General features: G+C 40.7%; 1 protein-coding gene across 2 annotated transcripts in view; it reads left to right on the forward strand.

The window, feature by feature from the left end:
- The first annotated feature begins 20395 nt into the window (after window positions 1–20395).
- ACBD5 (acyl-CoA binding domain containing 5) overlaps window positions 20396–24826 on the forward strand; it is a 30618-nt gene continuing 26187 nt past the window's right edge. For both annotated transcript variants that reach the window (XM_050891319.1, XM_050891317.1), the window contains exons 1-3: window positions 20396–20532; window positions 21838–21958; window positions 23489–23561. In XM_050891319.1, coding sequence (XP_050747276.1) covers window positions 20457–20532; window positions 21838–21958; window positions 23489–23561 — 270 coding nt within the window. In that variant the 5' untranslated portion in view covers window positions 20396–20456. The remainder of the gene's footprint in view (window positions 20533–21837; window positions 21959–23488; window positions 23562–24826) is intronic.

The following is a 24826-nucleotide window of genomic DNA, read 5'->3' on the forward strand; positions in this document are numbered from 1 at the left end:
TAAAACGATAGGAGCATCGCGGTTAGGGGCAATTAGTCCCTTCCCAGAGGGTTACCCCGAGGGGGAGGGAGAAATACTGAATCTAAACTGTGTAGATCTTTGTGAAGGCCTGGCCAGGAGTAATAATTGACAACGAGCATTTTTCTGGGTTTAGTTTCATAAGAAGAACGTAAATATTTGGCTGAGATAAATACATTATTCCTGACACTCTTTTACCTCATTTGTTAATCATTGTTCAGGGCTGCCTCTGGTTGTTGCAAAGGTGTGGAAGATAAGGGTCTGGTGATTGTTTAGTACAATCTTTCTTGCATGTGGGGTTTTTTTGTAAGCAAAATCCTCTTTCAGTGATCATACCAGAAGAAAAGCCAGTAACAGCAGGTGGCTTCTATGCTGGGATGTCCAAGCCTGCGTTTGCAATGAGTAACAGGCCCAGAAGAAGCTGTCTCCAAGGCCCATTACTCATGCCTTGGCTTTGTGTGCTGTGTGTACGCAGTTACAAACGCAAGTGCTATTAGTCCTTGCATTTTAGTAGTTGTCCCAGATAAACCCACACCGGTGAAAAGTCAGAACGTTTTGGAAAAAAATATTCTCAAACACATTATAGTAAGAGCAGATTGCCTCATCTCTGCATAATCGTGGTATTTTGCATGTCCTCTGGAGTCTATCTTCTGTTTGCAGCACTGAAAACCGTTCTGGTCAGGATCCTTTGGTATACCTGCTGATGTCTCTAAATCAAGGTGGAGAGAGGAAAAATAGATCTCCCTTCCCCTCTGAGGTCAGCAAAGTCCAGCATCTCAGTCTAGAACCATGAAGTGAGGATGAATAGTAGGGAGCCTGGGAAGGTCTTTGCAGCTGGAGTTACAAAAAACCACCCCCTGGCTGGAAACAGCTAGACAGGTGCTGAGAGAGATATTTGAGCGCTGTCTGGGACAGCAGAGGAAGGAGCTGGTACATTTGCAGCACTTGCTGTGGGATAGAAATGCATCTACATTGCTATCTTCTGATGGTTAATTCATTTGGCAGCTTAGCAAAATTGTTTCCAAAGTGGCTTCAATAACTCTCTTTAGGACAGCATGTAATTTCCAATAAAACATTTTATTTTGGATTCCAAGTACCCTTTTAATGTGAAATAATTAAATTTGATCTGCAACAGTATTGAGATATAGACAAGCTTTTAATGGGTCCCAGGGCAAGCGTGATCAGAAACCATCTTGGGCACTGGCTTCTTCTTGTTTCCAGCTATCATAATACAAAGACAAATTTGATTTCTCTATTCAGTCTGGCTGCAAATTGCTTAACACCCATTGGCTTGGATGAGTCTGTAATTGCCTACAGATCACAGACTGACTTCATGGAAGCTGTTAACATCCTCAAATGTAGCACAACTGTTGTCAGCTCTTCTTAAAATGTTATTGCTGCCCCTGTACCAAGAGACACCAGATGTGTCGGGCCTTGCACATCAACTTTTTTCAGTATGAAAAAAATTCAGTGTTGTGTGTTTTGCTAAATGTATTGTGCTTCACTTCGGTGGGCAACCTAGTCCTACAAGCAGATGGCAGGACAGCAGCTGAGCGGGGCAGTGCTAGCTCCCAGGAAACGCACCCGCCTCAAGCAGTAGAGCAGAGGCTCCAGGAGGCCTTACAGCCCCTTTCCGTCCAACGGATATCGACCCAAGAGGCCTTGCACAAACCAAAAAACCTACCAACTCAACGTCAAAATGGGCTCGCAACTCAAGACGACCTTGGAAGACTGCGTCAAAGAGCGCCACCTTGTGACGTCTGCGTTGTGACTTTTCTTCAGCCTGCCTGGCACAGCCGGACGTTATCCCGACGCCTGGTGGGTAGACCTGTGGTAGATACAGAAACACCCAAACTGGAGCTAAGTCAACTCCAGCAGGACTTTTTAACTTAGGGCCATACAACCACAGTGGTACTGCTGCGAGGGCCACACAATGCAAGATGCACTGGGAATTGTGGTGCGGACATGCTCCACTGATTAGATCAGCAGGCCTTATTAGCTCCTGCCCCATGCTAGCCCTCCTGCTTTCAAAATGACTCTCTGCAGGGGCACTTGAGTGTCTTTGCAGTGTGTTCCTCATGTCTGAGGTTCTTGGAGGGTTTATTGACTCAGATGCAATAGACCCAAGCTGGCTCCATGAGTGTGCATGGTGTGTACACCGAGCAATTCCAAAGCACCTGAAAGCACAGAGACATTCGGGTTGCTATGCAAGTGCTAGCCAAATCTAGTAGAACCAGCACTGAGCCAGAGCAAATAAACCTTGGACTTGAGCTGACATTTGCTGAAGACACTAGTGTGCATCTGAACTGCATTCACTGGATTTTTCTTTAGAAAATATTTTATTCTGGTTTTTTTTTTTTTTTTAATTATCACACTTTCCCATTGCTCCAGACAATAAACTGCTGATTAGAAGGAAAAGTTAACTAACTTACTCAAGATACTTCAAGTGTGCAAGAGAGCTGGGAATGAAAATTTTCCTGGCTGGGGCAACTGGACTGGTAGAGGAAAAAATGTAATGATGCTCTTCAGGCTCCACCCAAACGATCACCTGAATGAGATCCCATTCAGAGTAAAATGTGTTTATATACCTTGCAGTGTCTCAACTGTCTGTCTGAGATTTGTTCCTCCTCAGTGGGGCATGATGATCTCCAGGGGCAATACTGTCCTTCTGGGACATAGCCCATTTTTGACTGGGAGAGAAAAACGTGACTATATTCTAAACGCACCTGTTTAGAACAGCATCAAAGTAGCAGCATCAAAGCACCTTCTCCTGCACTGTAATTTTTGTAGCTCTGTAACTGTCTATTCCCTTTTCTAGGCCATAGATTGACATGTGTCTTTGTTTTTTCCTTGGGAACAGTATTTGCTTTGGTAGTGTTGATTGGAAAATAACTCTTTATTTTTTGTTGGACTGTTTCTCAGCTGGATCAATTCCTGATTCAGTTGTTTAGCTGCACAAGCACTTTTGACAGTGCAATGGAAAGGGAGATGAGGGATCTGAGGGGGCAGCTGGAAGCACAGAGGACGCAGGGCCTGTTCAGATCAGCCGCATCAGCTCTACTGCCAAATGCCAAGTCTCATGTTCTTGTAAGACAATTTTTGTTGATTACTGTGATATAGTTACACAAGTGTGGCTGTACTGGGACAATCCTCTGTGAATACTTAATGCTATAACTTTAATGTTTTTTTTCTGGGACCAAAAGTTGCCTTTTTGGTATTTCCTACACCAAATTAGAAGTAGCTGCCCAAGAAGGTACATAGCTGTGTTGGTTTGCTTTCCTGTGCTTGAGATCCAGCCCACAGAGCCATACTTAAGAACCAGAATAATTAACCATATTGATATTTCAGTTATCATCATGGGGTGTCTGAGTATTGCAGAGATGAATGGGGCTGTTCCCACTTCTCGCAGATAATTTGTCAGGCTCTCTGCGCTCTTGTGGGCACCTCCGCGTGCCCTTTTTTCCAATTAATATTTTTAAGGTTTTCATCACAGCTGTAACAACTGGAGATACTCGCTCCTGCCTTGCCACGGGAGCAGGGGTGTTTGGGTTAGGGCTGCATCCCTGAGCCTGGTCCAGGGACCCCATCGCACCCCCCTGCCAGTTGCTAGGCAGCCAGCGAGCTCTGTGCGGCAGAGCCGGCACACGCCAGCCAGGCATTGCTAGGCAGCCTGAGCTGCTGGAGAGCACAAAAATAATAAGATTCAAAATTGCGGCTTCAAGAATGCACAAGATAAGAGCGGCACAAAAATAGTTTTACTGTATTTTGACGTGACCTTTCTCCTCTAATATATTTTCACTTGCAGGATTTGCCTTCTGTCTCAACCTCATTTTTCATAAAACTCTCTCCTCTTCACCCCTCCTGCGTGCTTATCTTTGCTCCTCAGCAGTGCTCTGGTGTCAACAGTCCTTCCTTTTCTCTCAGCTCCACTACCCTTGTCTCAATCTGTCATCTCGGTTGTTCCCCTCCCATGTTCTGCTGGATCCCCTGTTCCTTTCGCCTCTTTCATCTTGGTCTTCATTCTTTCATCTTTCTCAACTCAGCCTCCAGCCACCAGGTTGCCTCGTGGCTTTGCCTTTCCCTTTTCACTGCCTCAAAGAATTCCTCCCATATCTTCTGTTCCCAGCTCCTGATCTAGGTCCCTTCTGCTGCCGTTACTTCCAGCTGCCCATCACAAGGTAGGCTTATCTTCTTAATCCCTCAAAATACTGCCAAGGCAGAGAAGGCATCCACTGCCCTAAGAGCATGGGAGAAGTGGAGGATCCAGACCCTGGTGATGCAGCCATACAAATGCAGAACCTCAAGAAAGCCTATTTCTTTCTTCCTAGACCTAAACCAGGTAACATGGGTATTGTGTGACAAATAACAAGATGGCTTGCTTCTTACACCAGTAACAAATGAGGCTAAACTATTTTGTTAGAAAAACATTTTGAGGAAGGGCTGGCTTTAAAGCAACCACTTAAAGCAGGAGGTGGATTTCTGGCAGTAATCCTTTTTATTAGCAAATGTTTTTTGGCCTTCTTTTATTTAATGACTTTGGGGGGGGGTAGTTTAAATATGAAAAGAATCAATCCCGTTGCAAGGGGCAGGCACTGAGTGAAAGTCAGCTTTCTGAATAGACCCATGCAGGTTTGGCCCACTCATTAGAGGGCAGGTTGGAATTTCCTGATGAAATAGCTGTTCGTTGGAGGATGCCAATCCTTTAAAATGGAAGACTTTCTTTGATATGTATATATGAAAAAAAACTTTCCTTGGGAAAGGTTTTTCACCCTGCATAGAGCTTCTGGTCAAAAGCAGACAGAGAGACACCTTGCCCAGGAAAAAGTAATATTTGGATAATTAGCAGTGAAAGGGAATATAGCAGATCCAAAGGCAAGTTGCCTGTGTCCCTGACTTGAAAGCAGGCACTGAAAGGTGGATGCCCCATGTCAGCAGTGTCCTACTCGCTTAGCTCTTTAGAGTGAGTGTCCCTAGCAGGAAAAAACACTGCTCAAGGTCTTGAGAAATGTTTTGAAGTCTGAAAACACCATTAGCACCATTTCTGTTCTGTTTTGCACCACTTGATAAAGACTATGAGAGTAACACCAACAAGTGTTGTGTGAATGCATATACCTGTAGAGCCACCCCAGGCTTAGTGGGGCTTATTGGCTCAGACATTATTTGCAGGGTCATCAGGAATATAACTTCTTCCTTGAGACGTAGAGCCTAACATGGCTTTGCAAATTAATGCAACACTGCAAATGATGTCTTGAGACCACCGGGTAGTGCTGAACCCAGAGTTAATAAGCTCTTCTGGACTATATTTACTATATACAGAACTGAAGTGTCTCTGTTTGGTGTTCCTTGGAGCATCTCTAATATCCAGGTTTTTCTGTTCTCCATCAGTTCTCAGTCTCCTATGATCCCAGATAATGGAGAGTTGACTGTAATAATACCATCATCAGTTTATATGCACCTCAAAATTGATTAGTCCACGCTCATGGCTATACCTAACTGCAATCTCTAGCCTAATTTATTTCCTATCTATCTATCTTCAGTACTAAGTTTCTGTACATTAATTGGATGGGTAAAAACCAGAAAGCAGTAAACATCTATGTTCTCAGTGTTTCAGAGTTAACATTTGATCTATCTCTATGGATTTTTTACTTTTTTATCAATTGAAATGATGTATGTATGTCCATTTTTATGCTCAATAAAAAGAAATCAAAGACTCATCAAAATGTTCTTAGCATAATGCAAAGCCTTAAAAGAACATATTATTGTGAAGATAATTTAATTGCACAATTGCAATTTTTCATTGTATTTGAGGAAATGTGAGCATGGATAGGAATTACTTTTATATGCTTTCTATTTAAAAGATTGGTGTTTTTCTAAGCCCCACAGTTTTTTTGATGCAGATTAAAAGCATTCGTATTCTGTACTGATTAATTGGTATGCCTCTTTTGCATTTAAATATATACTTCATTGAATTGCAGCTTTCCATCACAAAGCAGAAAAGAAAAAATAATTAAATGATAACATCATGCTACTACAGAAAGGGTGCTATTTTCCCAATAAAAATAAATATTTGACAGCAGTTCTGCAGTGATAGTATTTCTCAGCACAATATTTGGAGGGCAAAATAAGGCACAGCATAATAGTATTTTTTTTCAGCCAATAAAGCCACGTTACAGTTATTGGGTCTATTCCAGCTCCAAGCGAAACAGTAAAGCTTCAACTGGAAGCAATATTGAGTCTATGGGGTTGAGCAGTGTTTGAAAAGGAGTGTCTTCAATAGGCATTGAAGGCAAGAGGAATGGGATTGGATGCACAGCAACCCTCAGATGCAGTTGTCTGCTAGAAAATAATTTCTACACTAAGATAACGTTGACATCCTCCTTGGCATTGTCCCAGTCAGAGCCCAAACACAGACTGTGCAGATAATGAGGGTAAAAAGTCATTACACATAGACTGAGGCTATTCTCTGTTGGGAACATTTAAAAATAAATCAGGCCATTTAGTGCAATCCAACAGAATTTAAAGGGTAAGCATTGGCTATTCAGAATAAATAGGGGTTTTCTTTCCTGTTACTTTTCTTTACATAACAGGAACAATCTCTTGTGCCTATGAGATTGATTACATGTCTCAAACTTAGTTTAGATATTAATCAATCTCTGCAACCACTTATTGTTTCCTGTAGCATAATGCAGTAAAAATTGTCCTTTAATTACCACTAATGAAAGTTACCTGCAGTGAAAGCGAATATATGCCACTGGAAAATGACTTGGTTCAGAGGGCAGCAAATGCAAATATGAACAATCTTTGTGATGCACAGGCACAATTAGAAGTGAATATGTAAATTACTGATGGCAGCTTCCTGCTATGCTCAACTATTTGATGTCAACATTAGCTGTGAATGTTTCAATTTATTTGGTCATAACCATAATAATCCCACAGTATTTTTCTGGCCAGTGTGTTTCCTAAAGGATTGGGGACTTTTAAACACTGTCATGTAATAAATACATACTTACTCAGTATTAAAAATGTTTCTAACTTTCTTTACAATAATTCTGAGTGTGAAGTGGGTTAATTATGCTTGCCATCACTGCTCTTTAAATGTCTGTCCCTTCATTCTGTGTCTGACATGTTTGTACTTCTCAAAGTTTCTTCGGTGTATAAGGTGGAGCCTATCTAGGTTTTTACATCAATTGGAAGATGTCTCATAATTAGATATCTTTGCTTATACACTAAGGAAAAAAAAGATTTATTTAATACTGTTCTGACTGCAAAAGAGATCAAGATGCTGTTTTACATGGAAGATATAGTCTAGACACCTCACTGTACTGTATGTGAAATTTGTAGTTGTTTCCCCTTGTAATGCTTGGCTTTCAGTTGCTTATACCTTTGTCATCTTAATTTAGCCCTAGTAGCACATATTTCTGTTTCAGACTTTATTTTTCCCCTTCAGGGAATTTGTGAGACGGAAACAAGAAGAAATACTTTCTACTGAATCCATTACAAATATTTCAGCCAAGAGGTTAAACCCCCAGCAGCTCTATATTTTGAATGAGGACTTTCAAATTTGGCAGAAGGTAGTTTCAGGGCCATACCTCCTGCTCTTCCTGAGAAAACCTGACAACATTTGGTTAATTCCTAAGTTTCTAAAAGCAATATATTTGCATACTCTCAGTAGAGCTTTTAAGAGTTAAGATACATCCAGTGAGGAATTGGGCTACACTGATGATGTTTCACTGTGCACTGCAAGGGCCAAGAGATTTTCTCTACATTCATTTTTTTTGAACACACAATATCACTGTGATGGATAATGGTACAGAGGGATTGTATCCCCTGGTACCTGGAATGTAACAGTGTGATGAATTCTGGGACAAGAGATAGTGGAGGGGTTTGCAGGGGCCAGAAAGAAGGGGCATGTACAGGTGTGAAAAAGTAGGAGAAGAATAGGTCAAGAGGAACTATGATGAGATGCGGATTGTTTAGGTACGTGGTGTAACAGGATGGGCTGATCATGGCAGAGAACAGGCGGGCTGAGGAGAGCACTAGAAAACTAGAGACACTTCCCACACAGGACATAGACTTGGACTCAGGAACTTATTTCTTTCGTTTTCTCACAATAGCCAAAAAATTCACAGACCACTGTGTACTACAGTCTACAATAATTGCCAGTTGCTCCTGCTATGTAAAGGTCATTTGCTGTAGATCTGAAAAATCAAATCTTGATGTTGGTACTAATGTTCACCGCACACTGAACTCTTAGCAGGTTGAAACAATATATTGACCAGTTAATTACCTAGTGAGTGCTATCATCTTATGATCTCATAGACAACGTGATACTTGGCTGGGTATCATCATACAGGCTAATAAAGGGGGCAGGTCTTTTTTATCCTAGAGATTTGTTGAAACAGGCTCTCTTTTGAAAACTCTTGGTTTCCAGTGGAAGAAAAAACGTTTTGTCAAAAAAAATTGGGCTGAATATCTTTGCTGAAATGGCTAATATACATAATTTTTAATTATTTTTATTGTGTGGCCTGAAAGGTTCCTTATCTCATTTCAGATAAAAGAATTCAGTATTGAAATGCTTTCTTGTTCTGCATTAGGAAAAGAGCAGCAAATCTGACATATGGTACCTCATTCAAAGATATTATGTCTTCATAACTGAAAAAGCTTCATTTCAGTTACCTCTTTAAGTGTTATTTACAATAGCCTCATGCTATAATAGTCTATTAGAACAATAAAATTGCTATCAAGTGATTTTCCATTACAGTTCTGTGATGGATATAAACTACATCAACCTGTAACACAAACCTATAGCTTAAGTTATTCCGTTGCTGCAGTGCAGCTGAAAGCCAGGTGGTGTTGGTTAAAGTAGCGGTGAGTCAGTCACAACCCTGCTACCTTCTAGCATGGTCACCACTGGCCATCATAGACTCGTGTTAGGCTGGTAGCTACTAACCATTCCCTTGGCACATGGCAGACACCTGCATTTTCTGGATCAGAGTATCACTTATTTTATCCCTTAAGCAATATTAGTAAGAGTTAGCAAATGACTATGAGAATATTGTGTATATCAGTAGAAGATATTAATAGAAAGGCCTAGCAGGTCATCCAGTCCATCTCTTGATTATGGCAAAATTGTCCTCTGTACTTCATAGTCCAGCTTTTTATGCTTTCTAATTTTAAATGTCGCTACTGAAAACGGCCTGGAGCTTCCAATACATCAGCTCTTAGACTGTTCCACGGCCCGCTATGGTACTGCACAACTTGTGCAATGCTAAAAGGGTGACATTGCCATATGACTTTTCACAGATTTGCATACAAATGTACTTTTCAAAGGTTTAGTGAAGCCACAGGGGAATATATTTATTTATAAGTACCCATGAATAAGGGTCACAGCAACAATCTAACAATTCGTGTTTAATCCATTGCTAGGGCTTATTCACAAAATAGATTGTATAAATTATGCTGTCCAATGCATAACCATTTTAGTGTGAATGTTTTCAATCAAATAAAAGGAAGTATTTTGTCTCAAAGTAGCTCACAAGCTACAAAAGATAAAATAAGCAAAAGGGCTTATTCATTGTGAAATAAGGGTTTTCCTATGCAGGGTAATACCAAAACAATTATATCAATTTCAAATTCATGCCTTAACTTATGTCAGAAATCTCACAATAGCAGGCTGGTTTTGTGTGTTTGCCCCTCCCAAACCAGATCTCTTATATAATTTGTCTTCTGAATTTGTGTAGAAAAACTTCAAAATAATGAAAAAACATGTTTTGCCCTCAGTTGGCATGTATTTATTTATTAAAGCAATACACCAGTTCTTTTACATGATAGTGGCTAAAACTGCAAACTGTATTTGATATAACTCATATTTCTTAACCTTCTCTGTTGGTTAGTAGGAAGAGATTTAGTCACAAGAGGGATAGTTTTCATATAAAACAGTAACCTGAAAGCTAAATTCAGGACACAAAGGCAATATATAAGGCTCTGATTCTAGCTGGAGGGTTGGTATGAACAGTATTTTTTCCTTCTCTCTATTCCTGACATTTAGAAATCTGTTTTGATATTTGATTATATTACTCAATAATTAATTCAGGATAATTTAGCACATCTTCTACCAATTGAATTTATTTGGTTTTGCTCAACCATTTCTCAACATCATACTTGCAGAAAGGAAAGGACAGAAATTTGTTTACTATAAAACATACTGCCACGTCTATTATTCAGGGAGGGCCACATTACATGAGTGAAATTATGTTACAGCGGGATGAAAGAATTGATCCTATCTACCTACCTAATCCAGATGTTTAGGACACACCTGACTTCTGTGTGGGTGTGAATGAATGATCATGTCTACCTCATAAATACAAAAGCACCAATAAAACAAAAGGTGTGCTCCAGCAGGACAGAAATACCTGTTACTGTATTGCCAAAGTGCTTCAGCTCAGCTGTGGGAGCCTGGTTCTTCACTACAGGACGGTGTAACTAACCCCAGTGACAACACCAACTGTGCCATAACCATGGAGGTTTGCTAAAACATCTGCATCCATGCAAGAGGCTTGTGGTGGCATGGTTTTGTAGCCAAGGCTTGGCCATCCTCACACAGCCCCTTCAAGACAAATCTGTAGCAAGGACTTGGTCAGCACCTTTAAACTGTTTAACTGAACCTGGTTTACTCTGGCTGAACTGAGTAGAGGAGCATTTACAAGAGCAGTTCTAGAGGCAGATCGGAGGGGCAGCAATCAGCAGCTGTGGATGTGCAGGAGATGGTCACCTCTTCAGCCATCTTGGAAGTAGCTGGTAGGGAATGTGTGAATGCAGCCTGTGTTCATGGAAAGAGGTTTAAAAATTTATTTATTAAAATGTAATTTAACTCTGTCAATTAAAGGGGGGGTAAAACTTGAAAATTAGTCATTTGTGTCTATTTTGTTTTTAATTCCCAGCCTTTGACTGAAGGGGGAATTCAGTTTCACTACAGGGTGAGTTGACACCCTTGTTCTAGCACCATTCTGCTCTTTTGAATAGTGCCTGATCTGTGAGCTAATCTGATAAATGAAGACATTTTGTGCACACATGGTATGCATTTTAAAGAGCTTCAGTGTGTTAACAAACTGCTCTGAATATGGTGGGCCCCACCAGGAAGCACATAATTTGAGGCACATGAGAAGGAGATGCAGATCAAAGGAAGTAAAGATGGTCCATTTGGAATGACTGAGTAGGCACCCCAGAGCTGCTTTCTAGGGTGGGCATAAGCCTTCATTTACTTTTAATACAACTGTTTTAAATGTGTTTTCTCAAGTCATTCCCAACCTCTTTTCTATACCTCTTTTCAATAATGTAAAATATCCAGATCCATTGATTTGGGGACTTATCCTGCTTCTTTGTACCCCCAAATTTCCCATTTCAAGACATGTAAGACAACTTCGTATTTTCAATATCTGAGGTCAAATATGTAATTGTTTTATCATTTTTGTGCATATTAATTTTGTTATTGATTCCCTATACCAGTTATGCCACAGAGATTCTTTAATGAAATATACTACAATGATGCTTTAGTGATGCAGATGACAGTATCCAGCAAACATGAAACTCCTTCACAATGATTTAGAAAATATCCATCTGTGAGTCCTACTGTGAATGCAAGTCTGAGTCAAGAAATAAGGGTAATGGCAGGTGGCAGAAGAAAACCACAAGGCCAGAATTCCTGACAGCCAAGGGCTCCACCTTGTAAATGTACACAGGACTTAATTTTACTATTGCAAAATCAGTGGGATGCTCAGGATGTTGAGCTTGAGTATGTGCATAATCACAGACTTAGTCAGCGCAACTGCTATTTTGTCTTCAGAAGACATGTATTTGGGCTGTGGTTACAGTGGTTTAGTCTCTGTATTGTGAATGTCTCTCGCTCCTTCCTCTGCCCCCCATGCAGTTTTGGATTTGTTTATGCAGAAGAAAGGGGGAGCTGTGGTAGGAGTGGGGTCAGAAGGCTTGTGCAGCCAGGAGAGCACCCCACTGCCACGTGAGCCACAGCACAACCCACCTAATCCAGGGAGGAATGGGCTCTCCAGTCTCTTCCTTTGATCTGTTTAAAACTAATATATTGCTTTTACCAACAGCTCATAAGGTATTCATCAATTTCATATATAACATCACTACTTTATATATTATGTATGTACAAATATATGTGTATATAGTTGGTCATTGCATTGTTTCCTCTATTATAAAACAGAAATATGTTTGCGTACCTTCTGCAAAGATTTAAATATTTTTAAAACTTTTTGGAAAAGGAAGTTAGTAAATAGTGTCCACAGTACATTTATCATGACACAGAAATTTAGACTTTGGGATAGATAACCTACTAATCAAAAGCTTTAGTTTTTAATACTTTTTTTTTTTTAGAACTACCATGCAAAAGAATGAGAAAGCACACCGAAAGTTATTAAGTGAAAAAAGAACAACACCCCCTCCTGCAAAGGTTAGAAACAGGATTGAGCTGCTTATAATGCATGATTTGCTAAGGTAGCTGACAGACTTTTATCCCAAGGGTTCATACAAGTCAAAGGTAATCTGCAAAGAAATGTGTAGCTCCCTTTTTAAAAAAAAATCTTTAGAAATTCAGAGGCCCTTCCACCTGCAGGATTTCGAGCAGACAGTGAAACAGTAAAATACCAGGAGAGTGAACAGAGCAACAAAAAGAGATCTTTAATCACAGTGTTTAAAACCCAATTTTTTATTTACATTAAAAGGAAAATCAAGGGAGATCTAGTTATCTGCAGGTTCTAAATTTAGACCTTCTTAAATCAGCATGTACAGATTAATCACATCCAAGAGTTTTAAATGAGCCAGCAAAGAGCATTATGGACTATTAATGTTCATTCTCAGTCAGTTTTCAAACATTGGAGAAGTTCCAGAGCACTGAAAGAAAGCAAAGGTTGTGCCAATATTGAAAAAAGATATGTAGGTATTGTAGTCCTATCAATATAATATTGATCCCAAGTATATGACAGAATGACCGATAGGAGATTCCATTAAGAAAGAATTAAAGAAGGATAATTATTTAATTAATGCAAATCAATAGGAATGTATGGACAAGTCTACATATATTCAGGATAACTCAATATCCTTTTCTGTGAGAATACAAGTTTGATAGATAAATGTAACTCTGTTGTAGAAATGTATATATACTTCTGTAAAATATCTGACTGCATAAAATTTTGCTGAGAAACTGGAATAAAAATTTTAAAAATAAATTATTACTGTAACAGAAAATCATTATGGTGCATATTAAATAAAAACATGGCTGACAGATTTCAAATGTGGTCATAAAGGGTGTACCAACCTTGACTCCTTGTTGTTTAATTTATTTTGAATAACCTATAAGAAAACAATAAAATCACTGCTGATAAAATTTGCAGAGAGCACAGTGATTAGGAAAGTGACAAATAATTAAAAGAACAGACTGACATGATAGAATAATCTGATAAGCTAGTTGCAAAAAACACTGTAACGGAATACAACCAAATATCTATCGTTCCATCACTCCAAACAAAAGCTTTAAGAGTACACACTTATAACATGGGTCCTCAGCTACAAGTAGGGTATGAGGATCCTGTGCTTTGAGGCCTTCATCCACCTCTGCATCCAAAAGGGTCAATGAATTCTGGACATACGAATGAGAATATTGAGTTTGGAGAAAGCAATACCTCAGTCTTCTATTGCCTCTGACATTAATACAAGTATTCCTGCAGCATTGTACCTAGCAGTAGTATCTATGATTTAAGAAAGATGTTAAAATATTGGAAAGACATAAGAAAGAAAGAATGAATTCACTGGAGTGAAAGCATCAGTGAATTCAACTCTAAATAACAGAAATCAAGGGGTTGCTTGATTTCTATTTATAAGAATTTGTAGGATTGTTGGAGAACACTTCAGGAGGATAATAGTGAGCTCTGTAATCCAGTAAACAAAACTACAGAAAGATTAAAAGCTGATAATAAAAGCTCGGCAAACAAATAGAACAAATAAGGCATATTTTGTTGTTCTGTTTCTTTTGTGTGGCAGATTTGTAGTACTAACATTTGATTTCAGGATGTTTTAAAGTGATCTATATGACACTGAAGACTTGGGCTCTTTAATGGGTACATCTTTGGTTGAAGACTTATAATGCCTCCTGAAACTGCCCTCTGCCCTCTGTTAGATTACTCAGTGTGACAAACAGACACCAACGTAACTGTTGTCACAGTGACATGGCTGCCCAGCTCCCTGCTTAATTTAGGGCTGCATTTCTGTCTTTATCTGCAGCAGAGTGACTTGACCCTTAAACACCTCTGTTTAGGTGCATTCAAAGATTTCTGTGGATTCAATGATCATTTTTATTTCATACAGCTCAATTGTCTCTGTTTCTTGGGTTTTTTTGAGAAACCAACAGTAATTTACTTAGAAAACTATTCAGCAGGTTCTTTGATTATTTTTTTTCTGTTTTTTGGGGAACAAGAACTGACAGCTGTCTTTCCTCATTAACCTTTCCGGCATTTACAGAAGCTTTGATATTAAGCTTCTCATGCTGAACATACGTTATAGTAATCAGAACATTTTAGTGCAAAGGAAAGTAAAAAACCACTTAAGACACTTAATTTCCTAAGTTTTCATCCATCCCATATATTCATCCAATAATTTTCTGCTTAAGAATTCTCAGCCTAAGAATTAATTCTCTGTTTTAAATGGCAAAACCCGGGAGGCTCTGATCTTGAGATGCTGTACGTTGCTGTAGTTCACCCGTCTCCCTCACCTCAGTGAAACGGACAGGCCTTATCACCCCAAAACTCTGAAGCAGAGATGACTCCTTTATTTCAGTCGAGCAGAAATGATCTAACAGTATAAACTGAAACAGTTCCTGAATGTCAAATTTCTTTCTCAATAAAGTTTCCCAGATAAACTTCCTTGGATAACATCCAGTACCAGACCTGACCTGAATATGAGAGTGAAAAAGCCATGGTTTATAGCTGGAAAAAGTGTCTAGCTGGCACTGACTTCTAGGGAAGTCTGATTTTTGACTAGGACTCGTACAGCAACAGAGTTAGGTGCTTATGGGGATTCCAATGAAGTGGTGGTCCTGTGCTGAGACACCCAATTAAACTCAGTCTTAAATCCTTCTGAGAGATTGTTTGTTGGAGGACTCACTCCAGTAAATCACCTCTAATCTCTTAGGTTAGGTTGTTGAAACCCATTGACCAAAATCATAGCGGTATATTTTCTGCCTGAATAAATATCCAAAATGATGGACACGGGCCTGAAAACGCTTGAGTTCAGTTATCTTTGCTAGTTATATTCCACGTTTTGCACACTGATAAATGTGTGTCATGAAAACATTTCCACAAAGTCATTTTTCAGATTTGCTAGAAAGAATAATAACCTTCCCTTGCTAGAATTTTAAAAGAACACCCATAAACTAAGGGTGTGTTTTCCCTTCCAGATATTGAAAAAAAAAATATCACAAGAGCTGTCTGGCTATAAATATGCCATTGCATAAGCACATTAATATGATACAGTCACAGTATTTTGTTTGCTATTCCCAAGAGGCAAATCACGCAAGGATAGGCTTCTAAAACTTTAGCAGCAGTCGTTGTGAAGATAAGAAGCACAAATGTCAAAACAGAAATAATATACCAGACATAGTTAGTTTTTTCAGAGTCAAATTCTACTCATTTGCATTATGAAAATGTGTAACACCATAAATATCCCCAAATCAGCCAAGTGACTCCAAATTTATGTCACTGTAAATGACGGCACAATTGACCTCCAGATATTGTATTTTTTACTGAAGGGAAAAGAATAAGTATTTGTTATGAGCTGTCTGCTGCTGTTGTTTATAATAAGACATAGTTTGTCATTGCTGCAAGATGAAACTACATACTTTTCAAAGTTCAGTTCATGGCTGTGTAAGGGAATAGGATTTTTTAAATGTTCTTTCTAGAATATGCGAAATCTGAACAGTTCTTTTATAATTATCTGCTGGCTCTACAAGAATAATACCTTGGGGCAGTAAGGAAAACTGAAGTTTATTAAAAATTTCATAAAAGAAATGAATAGTAAGCTTGGAGAAAAAAAGAAGGACTTAAGACACAATATGGCACTGCTTTATACTTTAGACCTACAAAGATAGAAACCTGTAAAAGGTTTTGACTTCATAAGTACTGTATAGTTCAGTGCAAAGTCAAATGCTGCTAAATGTCTTTGGAAGTATGATCATATTTTGTTCTTCAAAGAGCATTTTATGGAACAGGTCTAAGCTTATACTTTTGTTACTGCATCTTCTTTTTTGAAATATGTGAGCAGTGGGGAGGCATGGGGGGAAACACAAATGCGGCTCAAAATATTGATTACTGAAAGACCTGAGAGACCTGAATTGAATAGCTCAAAAGAGATTTGAAATGGGATATATTACTTTTAACGCCTTTGACAACATGGACCCTAATCCTTAGGCAAAGCAGCTGCTGTTAATAATGGTTAAAAATAATTCCATTACTTAATTCCCAACTGTGAAATGAATCGGTATTTCTAGTCGAGTTATTAAGGTGTGTATCTGAACCTCACAAGGAAACTTCCATCCCCAAAAGCGTTCTTGTTTGTGTCAAACTAGTCCTTTGCCCAAAGGGCTTTTTCTGAAGAACAGGGATTGGCCTACATGGGTGGACAAACTTCAACTGCTGTTTTTGCCATATTCATGGTAGGCAAATAGTTCTCTTTCTCTAGAGCTGTTGATTTTGACACAAATACCCTTCATGATTTCATTAAAATATCCTGTAAGTAAATGTCATTTGATACATTAGCCTTTCTACTGTAAACAATGGAGAAAGCTACTCCTTATGAAAAGCTTTACCCTTCTTAGACAACATCTTTCCATTCTTCACCAGCATGTAGATTTGACTTAGAAATTGTAATGCTAATTTAGTTCTTCATAATTATGACTATTAGGTTTTAAATAATTCATTCTCCCTCCCTGCTGGATTACATACTTCAAAAAGTAAGCTTTGCTAAAATTACATGCTTTTGGATCTGGTAGCTTACAGAACTTGCTCATAATGCATATGAGACTATGGTCTACTTTCTTAAGAACCATTTAAAAATATTTCTGTAAAATGCACTGCTATGATTCAGACCCTTGAGGGAGCAATAGGCATAATTGGTTCTAGTTTCTGCTTTTCACTTGCATAATTTAACTGACTCCTTTGTCCCTCAAGTAAAATGAAGGTGCTCTTCAAGCTGGACTGGGGTGTAGCTTGGCACTGGAAGCAACTGCTAGAACACTAAGGCAGACCTGGGATACAAATGAGAACAACATGAAGGCAGCTTACACACAGCACAAAATGAGGATTGTAAGGTAGCTCAACACATCAGACTTTGATAGACTATCCTGTGCCATAACACCTGGACTCAATAACCATCCCTAATCCATCTGTGAAGGATACGTCCAAGGTTACTCTCAGGATCACACTTGTCTGCCTTTTCTCCAAACATGCCCTAAGCTGAAGTCCCTGTCAGCGACTACAACAGCATGCTTCCATACAAGATTTTATGTGTCTCAGCATTGCCAGGAATACCTCATATTAGCAATTCACAGGCTCTCCATAAGTAGTTTGTGAAACATCAAGTGAAGAGAAGTGTGAGGACAGCAAAGCACTCAGACATGTCAAGTGTCACACATTGCGCTCACTGCTGAATCACACTGGTAGCGGAGTACCATGGTCTCTCCTCTCTCGCATCTCAACTGATGGGCATCACTGGTCAGTCATTCTATCACAGTTCCCGATGTTTAGCTTCTCATACATTGGATCAAAAAAAGAATAAGAGCTGGTCATACTTATGGTTGCTTCGGAGACTGCTCTTGCGGAGCAATAGAAACACAGCCCAGTTCAACATATAGATTATAATTAGATTTTACAAGCATGTGGTCATTCCCAATAGGTACTCAGCAGACAACAGAGAAACGTCATATAATTTTGTTCCCTAAAGAATGGAGTCTAGATCCTCAGCTTGAGATAAAGCTGCAGATCCATTCCTGGATGTCTGCAACAGATGAGAGGGTCTCCTTTATTACCAGTACTCCCTACATGGAAGTCACTGCAATGAGAATGCAAAATGTATACATAGGGACAGCTAATAGCAATGATAATTAGTATTATATACGAGCATTTAAATTAACTAGTCATTTGTGATATGTTCTGACAGGCTCACCAGTGCTCAAAATTTGCCTCTCATTTACTATTTCATCCTTGTCTCAGGGCATGATGGTACTGATTATTTTGGGTTACTTGAAGTGCCTCATTCTGGATCTGCAGATCTCACACTCTCACACATCTTCAGTGCAAAGAGGGCAGCTTCTGTTGCTGCGCACAGCCATTAAATAGGTTGTCATTTACATCTCTTTTAAAGCCTACTTCCAGTGAAAGTCTGGGAACATTCATTATAAAAATGCAGACTGCATTTCTCTTAAATCAATTAAAATGGCAAATGTCATTACAGATTTTGTCAGGTAAATAGAAATTACCCATCAGCTGGCCTCACAAGAGGCCCTTAATTTTTTTATTACTTTTTTGCAATTAACTCCTTGCATGCTCAAAGAATCCACATGTATGCAGAGACCCACTTATCTTCAAACAAACACTTCCCTTTGATCTGAGCTTCTGTCATTCCTACCTTCATGGATAAAAAAGATGATAGATCTTAATATGAAGCTCACAAGACCTTTAGAAATCTAGCACTCAAAATGAAAAATTCAGAGAAATTAATCTGTAACGTTCACGTGAGTGGAGCAGTGGTGTTCATAACACAGGTTCATCGTTTGCCCAGTGCGGGGAATCCTGTCTGAACACCTCTGGAAGTGTCAGCTTCTCTCCAGCAAAGCTCTCCCCTGGCCAGCTGGCTGCTGACCTTGTGGAATGTACTAGCTCAGCAGAGCAGGGGCTGATCTGCTCTAATTCCCTCTCTCTGGAGCTTTTCTTTCCCACCAGAGGGCATATACTGTGAGCACACAACTGCCTTCAGAGGAATTTAAAATATATATTGTGTACTAGATAAATGAACTGACTCAAATGCCAAGATTTTGTACTCAGTTCTATTCAAAGGGGCTATTAATTCATCCTGTTGCTCACTGGGTAAATTATTCCACTTGCTACAAAAGCAGTTAGTTTAGCCTACTTTTGTTTGACTTCGTAGAGTGCTGGATGCACAGTGCTTTTGAATAAGGCCATTCATTTATTTAGCTACCGAGCTAGCTGGTGGTACTGTGCTGGTATTCACCCTCATCTTCGAATACCATGGAAATAGTTACTCCCCGGCTTCTAGGCTTTTAAAACCTTATGCCTAAAATTTTAATGTGAATAGAAGTCATTAAAGCTATTACAAAAATATGTGGCTACAGTGGTAATTTAGGTGAATTATGTGGAAGTAAGCGTGGGTAGGATGGCTGTGAGGATGGGAGGAAGCAGCAAAGCAGACTGCCAGGGTGGTGGGGGATCTCCTGAGGATAACTGAGGTCCATAAAACGGGTGTTTTGAAATGTTCATTCTCATGTAATTGTAGCTATACAAGCCGAGAAGAGAAAGAGTAGGAAGAGGAAGGAAGCAGAGAAAAAGAAACAAGGGGAAAAACCCTGAAAGAATAAAGGAGAGAACTGTTTCCTCAGTCCACATGGGAGACAGTCCCCGGGATCAGCACTTCAACGGCTTCTCAGGCCCAAGGATTGAACCCGCCATCACCCAGAGCAGCTCTGGGAGACCCCTGGGGCCAGGCTGGCCCAGGGGCTTCTCCTGGGCCTCCGCCCGGTCGCCCCGGCCAGCCGGCCGCCTCCGCGCAGCCCTCGCCCGTCGCTGCGAGGGGCTGCCGGAGAGGCAGCGGCCTGCGATGGCGGCGGGAAGAAGAGAAGGCGCTGAGGGGGGACGGGCGGCGGGGACACCTGTGTGGGGTCCGGCCGTGCCGCGGGGCGGCCGAGGGGCGCGGCGGGCGGACTACATTTCCCGGCGTGCCCCTGGCGGCCTCGGGGCGGTGCGAGGGGAGGGGAAGGGCGCCGCTGTGGGAGACATAACATGGGCGCCTGAAGCCGGGGCGAAGGTAGGGGTGGGTTGTTGGCTGGGCCGCGCTCGGCCTGCGGGGAGAGGCTGGTCTGAGCTGGGGGGTGGGTTGTGCTCAGCCCTGCCGGAGGTGGAGGGCTGGGGGATTGGGGCGGGGGCCGGGCCGGGCCGGGCGCGGCAGGGGCCGGGTACCCTGCCCCGCTGCCGCCGGGCGGTGGCTGCCTATGGCCTGGCGCCTCTCAGCCCCTCTCCCGTGCAGTCGGCTGCAGGCGCCGCGACGAAGGGAGGCTGAGCTGAGCTGAGCCAGGCCCGCCGGACGCGGCCCAGCGGCCGAGCAGGAGGCGGCGGGCGGTGAGCGGACGGGACGGGGACATGGCGGAGACCGGCTCCGTGCACGCCACCCGGTTCGAGGCGGCCGTGAAGGTGATCCAGAGCCTGCCCAAAAATGGTAAGTGCGGCCTGTGGAGGGGGAAGTCCGGTGGTATCGGTGCGGGGCCTGGCCGCCCGGCTGGCACCTGCGAGGCGGGCAGGGCCCGGAGGGCGGGGAAAGGCGAGGTCCCTCTCTTGGCGGCGGCCGCTTGCTCCGGGGCAAGCGGTGCCCGGGCAGGGGCGGCGGCGCGGCCCGCCGGGTGGCTCAGGCCAGGGCAGTAGGGCCGCCCTCCCTCAGCCGCCCCGGGCCAGGCGCCTGTCAGTGGGCGGCGGCTGGAGAAGCGCTTGGAAACCTCGGTATTAGTGCTGCCGTCCGCCTCTCCTGAAGAAACGCCGGTTCGGGGGCTTCCGAGCCCGCGACAGAAGTTCCCCAGTCATGTGCCTGGAGGAGCGGGCCTGTCAGCTCCCCGCGGTCCGGGGAACGCCGGGGAATGGCCTCTGCCTCCCTGAAATCCTGAAGTTGGTTTGACGGCTTCAGAGCTGTTATCATGAGTTCCCTCTGCTGAAAGAGTTAACAGAAAAGCAAGAAAATCAGAATGTATCTTTTTGATAAGAGTAATAAAAAAAGGTTGGTTATTACATAAATCATTAATTCTGGTGTAAGTAAAACTGGGTTTGTTCAGTTACTAAGATAAAGGTCCCTGTAAACTTCTCTTAATGACTAGAGTCAATTAAAGTATTTGATTTAATGGATTGGTTATGAATCTTCCCTGCCAGCTCTTACAGTTTTCTATTTACATTTTCTACTTGTACAAAAGTGTGTTCCATAAAGGAGAAAGAGAAAACAAAAACAGGACACACTGAACCTGTTATTGAAAGTGCTGTCAAATACCCAAAGTAAACAAAAACACTGCGGAGGGCTGTGTTTTGGGTTTGTTGTGTTTAGTTTTGGTTTGTTGTGGTTTGTTTGTTTGTTTTTTTTAAGTTCTGGAGTCTTTCAGTAAGTTACTGTTTGTAACAGTAAAGTGACTTGCAAAATACTTTGTTTACTGGGAGCTAAACTTGTCCCTTTAAACTGAGTGAAAGGACACTTGATTTGTGTTACTTATTACTTTTTTTTTATTCTAATTGTGGAGTCTGACCTTAGGAGTAGTAAAGGTTATAGTCCCTTAAACTCAAACTTGCTGTTTGTAAAGTAAATATTGTCAGTGGTGCTGGTTCATGGTAGATGAATTGAAGATGTTCTCCATTGACTTAAATTATACTGCTGTGAATCAGGCTGTAACAAACTGCAGGCTATTATCCCATAGAAATACTAAGCTTGTAAAATACTCAGTAATATTCTTGATTACAATTTAATTTTATTTTAAAATGCTCTCACTAGGTTCATTCCAGCCAACGAATGAAATGATGCTCAAGTTCTATAGCTTTTATAAGCAAGCAACCCAAGGACCCTGTAACATTCCACGACCTGGATTTTGGGATCCGATTGGTAGATATAAATGGTAACTTTTCATGAGTTGTTGTTTTGGGTTTTTTTATGCTTGGAGTGGAGATGTTTAGAAGAGTGGTACTTGGAGAAAGAGTTTAGTGAGTTTATTTCTCTCAAAAAAAAAAAAAAAAAGAACATTCACAACCTTTGATGCTTGAATTTCTTTTCTGTCTTGTTTTCCAACTTTCTAGCTCAGATAATTTATAACTTCTTAGTGTTCCAGTTGAAAACATTCCCTTGGGTTCTGCAAGTGGGCAGGTTTTTCTTGGGCAAACACTATCATGGTACCTCTGCAGTGTTTATCACATGTTGTAGAACGAGATTGTAGGTGCTGTGCAGAATGAGTGATGTGGATGAGTGTCTGGAATTCTTCCTTCTAAAGCTTTCATGTATGACGTGAGCCTGAAGTACGTAAGTGCTCATTGACAGCCATTGATATAGCTTCAAGCTCTTGGGGAGAGTTCTGGTTTATGTGTCTTTCTGGTTTGTCTGCTCAGTGGCAGGGCTTCCCACTGTCTGTATTTTCCTTGTGTTCAGAAGACTTCTGATTCACCAAATGGCTAAGATCTGTTTGAAAAGCCATGTGAATGCTTTGTTTATTATATTTTAATAATGATTTGTCCTGAAGAACAAGTATTATTGCTGTCTTTATGGTCATGGTCGTCTTGGGATCTGTGAAATGATTCCTTTGACTTTTTTTTTTTTTTTCCCCCCTCCTTCCTTCCTCCCCAGTCTCCTGGAGTCAGGGTGAAGGGGTTGTCTTTGCAGAGGACTAGGGCAGTAAGCTTCCACCCACCTGGTTGGTTGTAGCTGAAATGTGAGCCACCAACTTTGGAGTTTTGCTGTAAGTGGGACAAATACTTTGGCAAGAGGAAGGGATGGTGTCAAATCAAGTGCAAGACTGAATAAAGAAATGTTTTATTCCAGTCTCTGTTTTGACAGGTTTCTTGTGCAATACTGATAAATTTGATTGGAGTTTTCTGTCTTGCACAGTTGGAGAGGGGGAGATTTTTCTTTAGGTCCTAAGTAGCTGCTGTGGTAACTGGGGGTGATGGTTAAACCATTTGCCTGCTATACTGATGTGTCTTTTCCCCAGTTGCTAAACTCGAAAAGGACAGATTTTCCTTGTGACCTGTTCTAACTTGCTGACAACTGTTTGTAAGTGCTGGCTGAAGTGTCTGTGCCTGCTCTTTTTCTGCAGCACAGGGTCTTTAAAAAAAATCAACCTAATCAAAAGGGAAATGTGTGTGTCTCATCTGGGCTTGTTAACAATTTACCGGGTACAAGATCATAGCTGGGCAGTAAGGAGCTCTTCAGTCCCCAGGCCGTTCAGTTTGCTGCTTCTTTGTTGATGTACCACTATGTGATTATCCTCGCAAATTATATATTTGGACTTTAAAAAAAAAAAAGTTGTGAATTGTTGTTGTATTTTATTTGTATCGGAGAAACTTTGAGCATTACATAACTGACCTACTTAAGGCAAGGCTGAAAAAATCCAGTAGGCCCTGAAGATACTGAAGATGTATGCGACTTTCTTTCCTAGGGATGCTTGGAGTGCCTTGGGAGACATGTCCAAAGAAGAAGCCATGATAGCCTATGTTGAAGAAATGAAAAAGGTAAGTTTACTAATGAGCGGAAGGGATCTTCGAGAACAAATGTTCCAGAAATAAATTAGGGAACATGAGGAGGTTCTTGCTGACTGCTACTGTCAAAGCTCCAAATTAGTTATTCCCTATGTGAACTGATACGTTTCAGTACTATGCTGTTTGGCCCGCGGGGGGAAGAAATTTCTGTAGTTCCTTCCAAAGCTATAGAATTTGGGTTGCTTACAGAGAAACATGAGAGCTCTAGCTGATATGAAGCTTAAATGACAGAGCTAAAGGAAGTGAAGTATTGAGATCATGGTAAAGAGGGCAGTGGGGAAAACAGTGGAACTTAAAGTACAACAAAAGAAAAGCTGATTTACTGCAAACTGCCTCATTTGTCAGAGTTGAGGTAAGTGATCCTAATCTTGGAAAGGAAAAAAAACAACCCTCCAGAAGGATTTCAGGAGCAAGAGTCTCACTCTCATGACTCGAGACATGGGTATAATCAAATATGTAGACTTAATCATCTTTTATTTTTCAAGAAGAACTGAGCAACCTGAGTTTTCTGTATTTGTCATGAAAATATTCCTTGTATATTATAGTTGCAGTCACACAGTTAGAATTGAGTAATTTTGTCTGTCTTTTTTGGAATAGATGTGCAACTTGTAAACAGTCGTAGTTACTATATTAAGCAGGAATTGCAGCATTAACTAAAGTAAAAATTCAGAATTAAAGTTTCTTGTCTTTTATTAACTAACCATTTTCACTGCAGTCTTTTCACTGAAGCTCTTCTAGGTGGCCTTTCCAGTTTAAAGATTATTTACTGTCAATCTGGATAAAAGTATAATTGTAATCTATTATTATAATGAGGTTAGCATCAAGGAGAGAAAATGTAAGTTCTACTCCAAATACACTTGCTTTTCTCCTAGGCCACTATCTTGACATTGAACTCTTAACATGTTTAATGATATAACAAAAACTTTTACTAGGCAAGGAGCTGGAGTCTGGCTACTGTTCTTTCTCCTATCTGTAATTTTGGTAATTTAGTTCCTGCTGGTATTACTGTAGCTGCTTTAAAATGAAAAATAAGGCCAAATATTATTCATTTGGTCAGAAATCCCACTAAATTTTAATAATTCCTTTTGAATGCATGCCACAAGATTTAGTGCTTAGTTTCAAATGTTGGATTCAGAATGTGTTAATACTTCAGTAGAGTACCTTTTTTTTTTTTTTTTTTTTTCAGTGCAGTAATTGGTTTGGTCAGGACACTAAAACTAAGTGAAACTGCAATGTTT

Source organism: Gymnogyps californianus, chromosome 2, assembly GCF_018139145.2.
Source record: "Gymnogyps californianus isolate 813 chromosome 2, ASM1813914v2, whole genome shotgun sequence".
Taxonomy (NCBI): domain Eukaryota; kingdom Metazoa; phylum Chordata; class Aves; order Accipitriformes; family Cathartidae; genus Gymnogyps; species Gymnogyps californianus.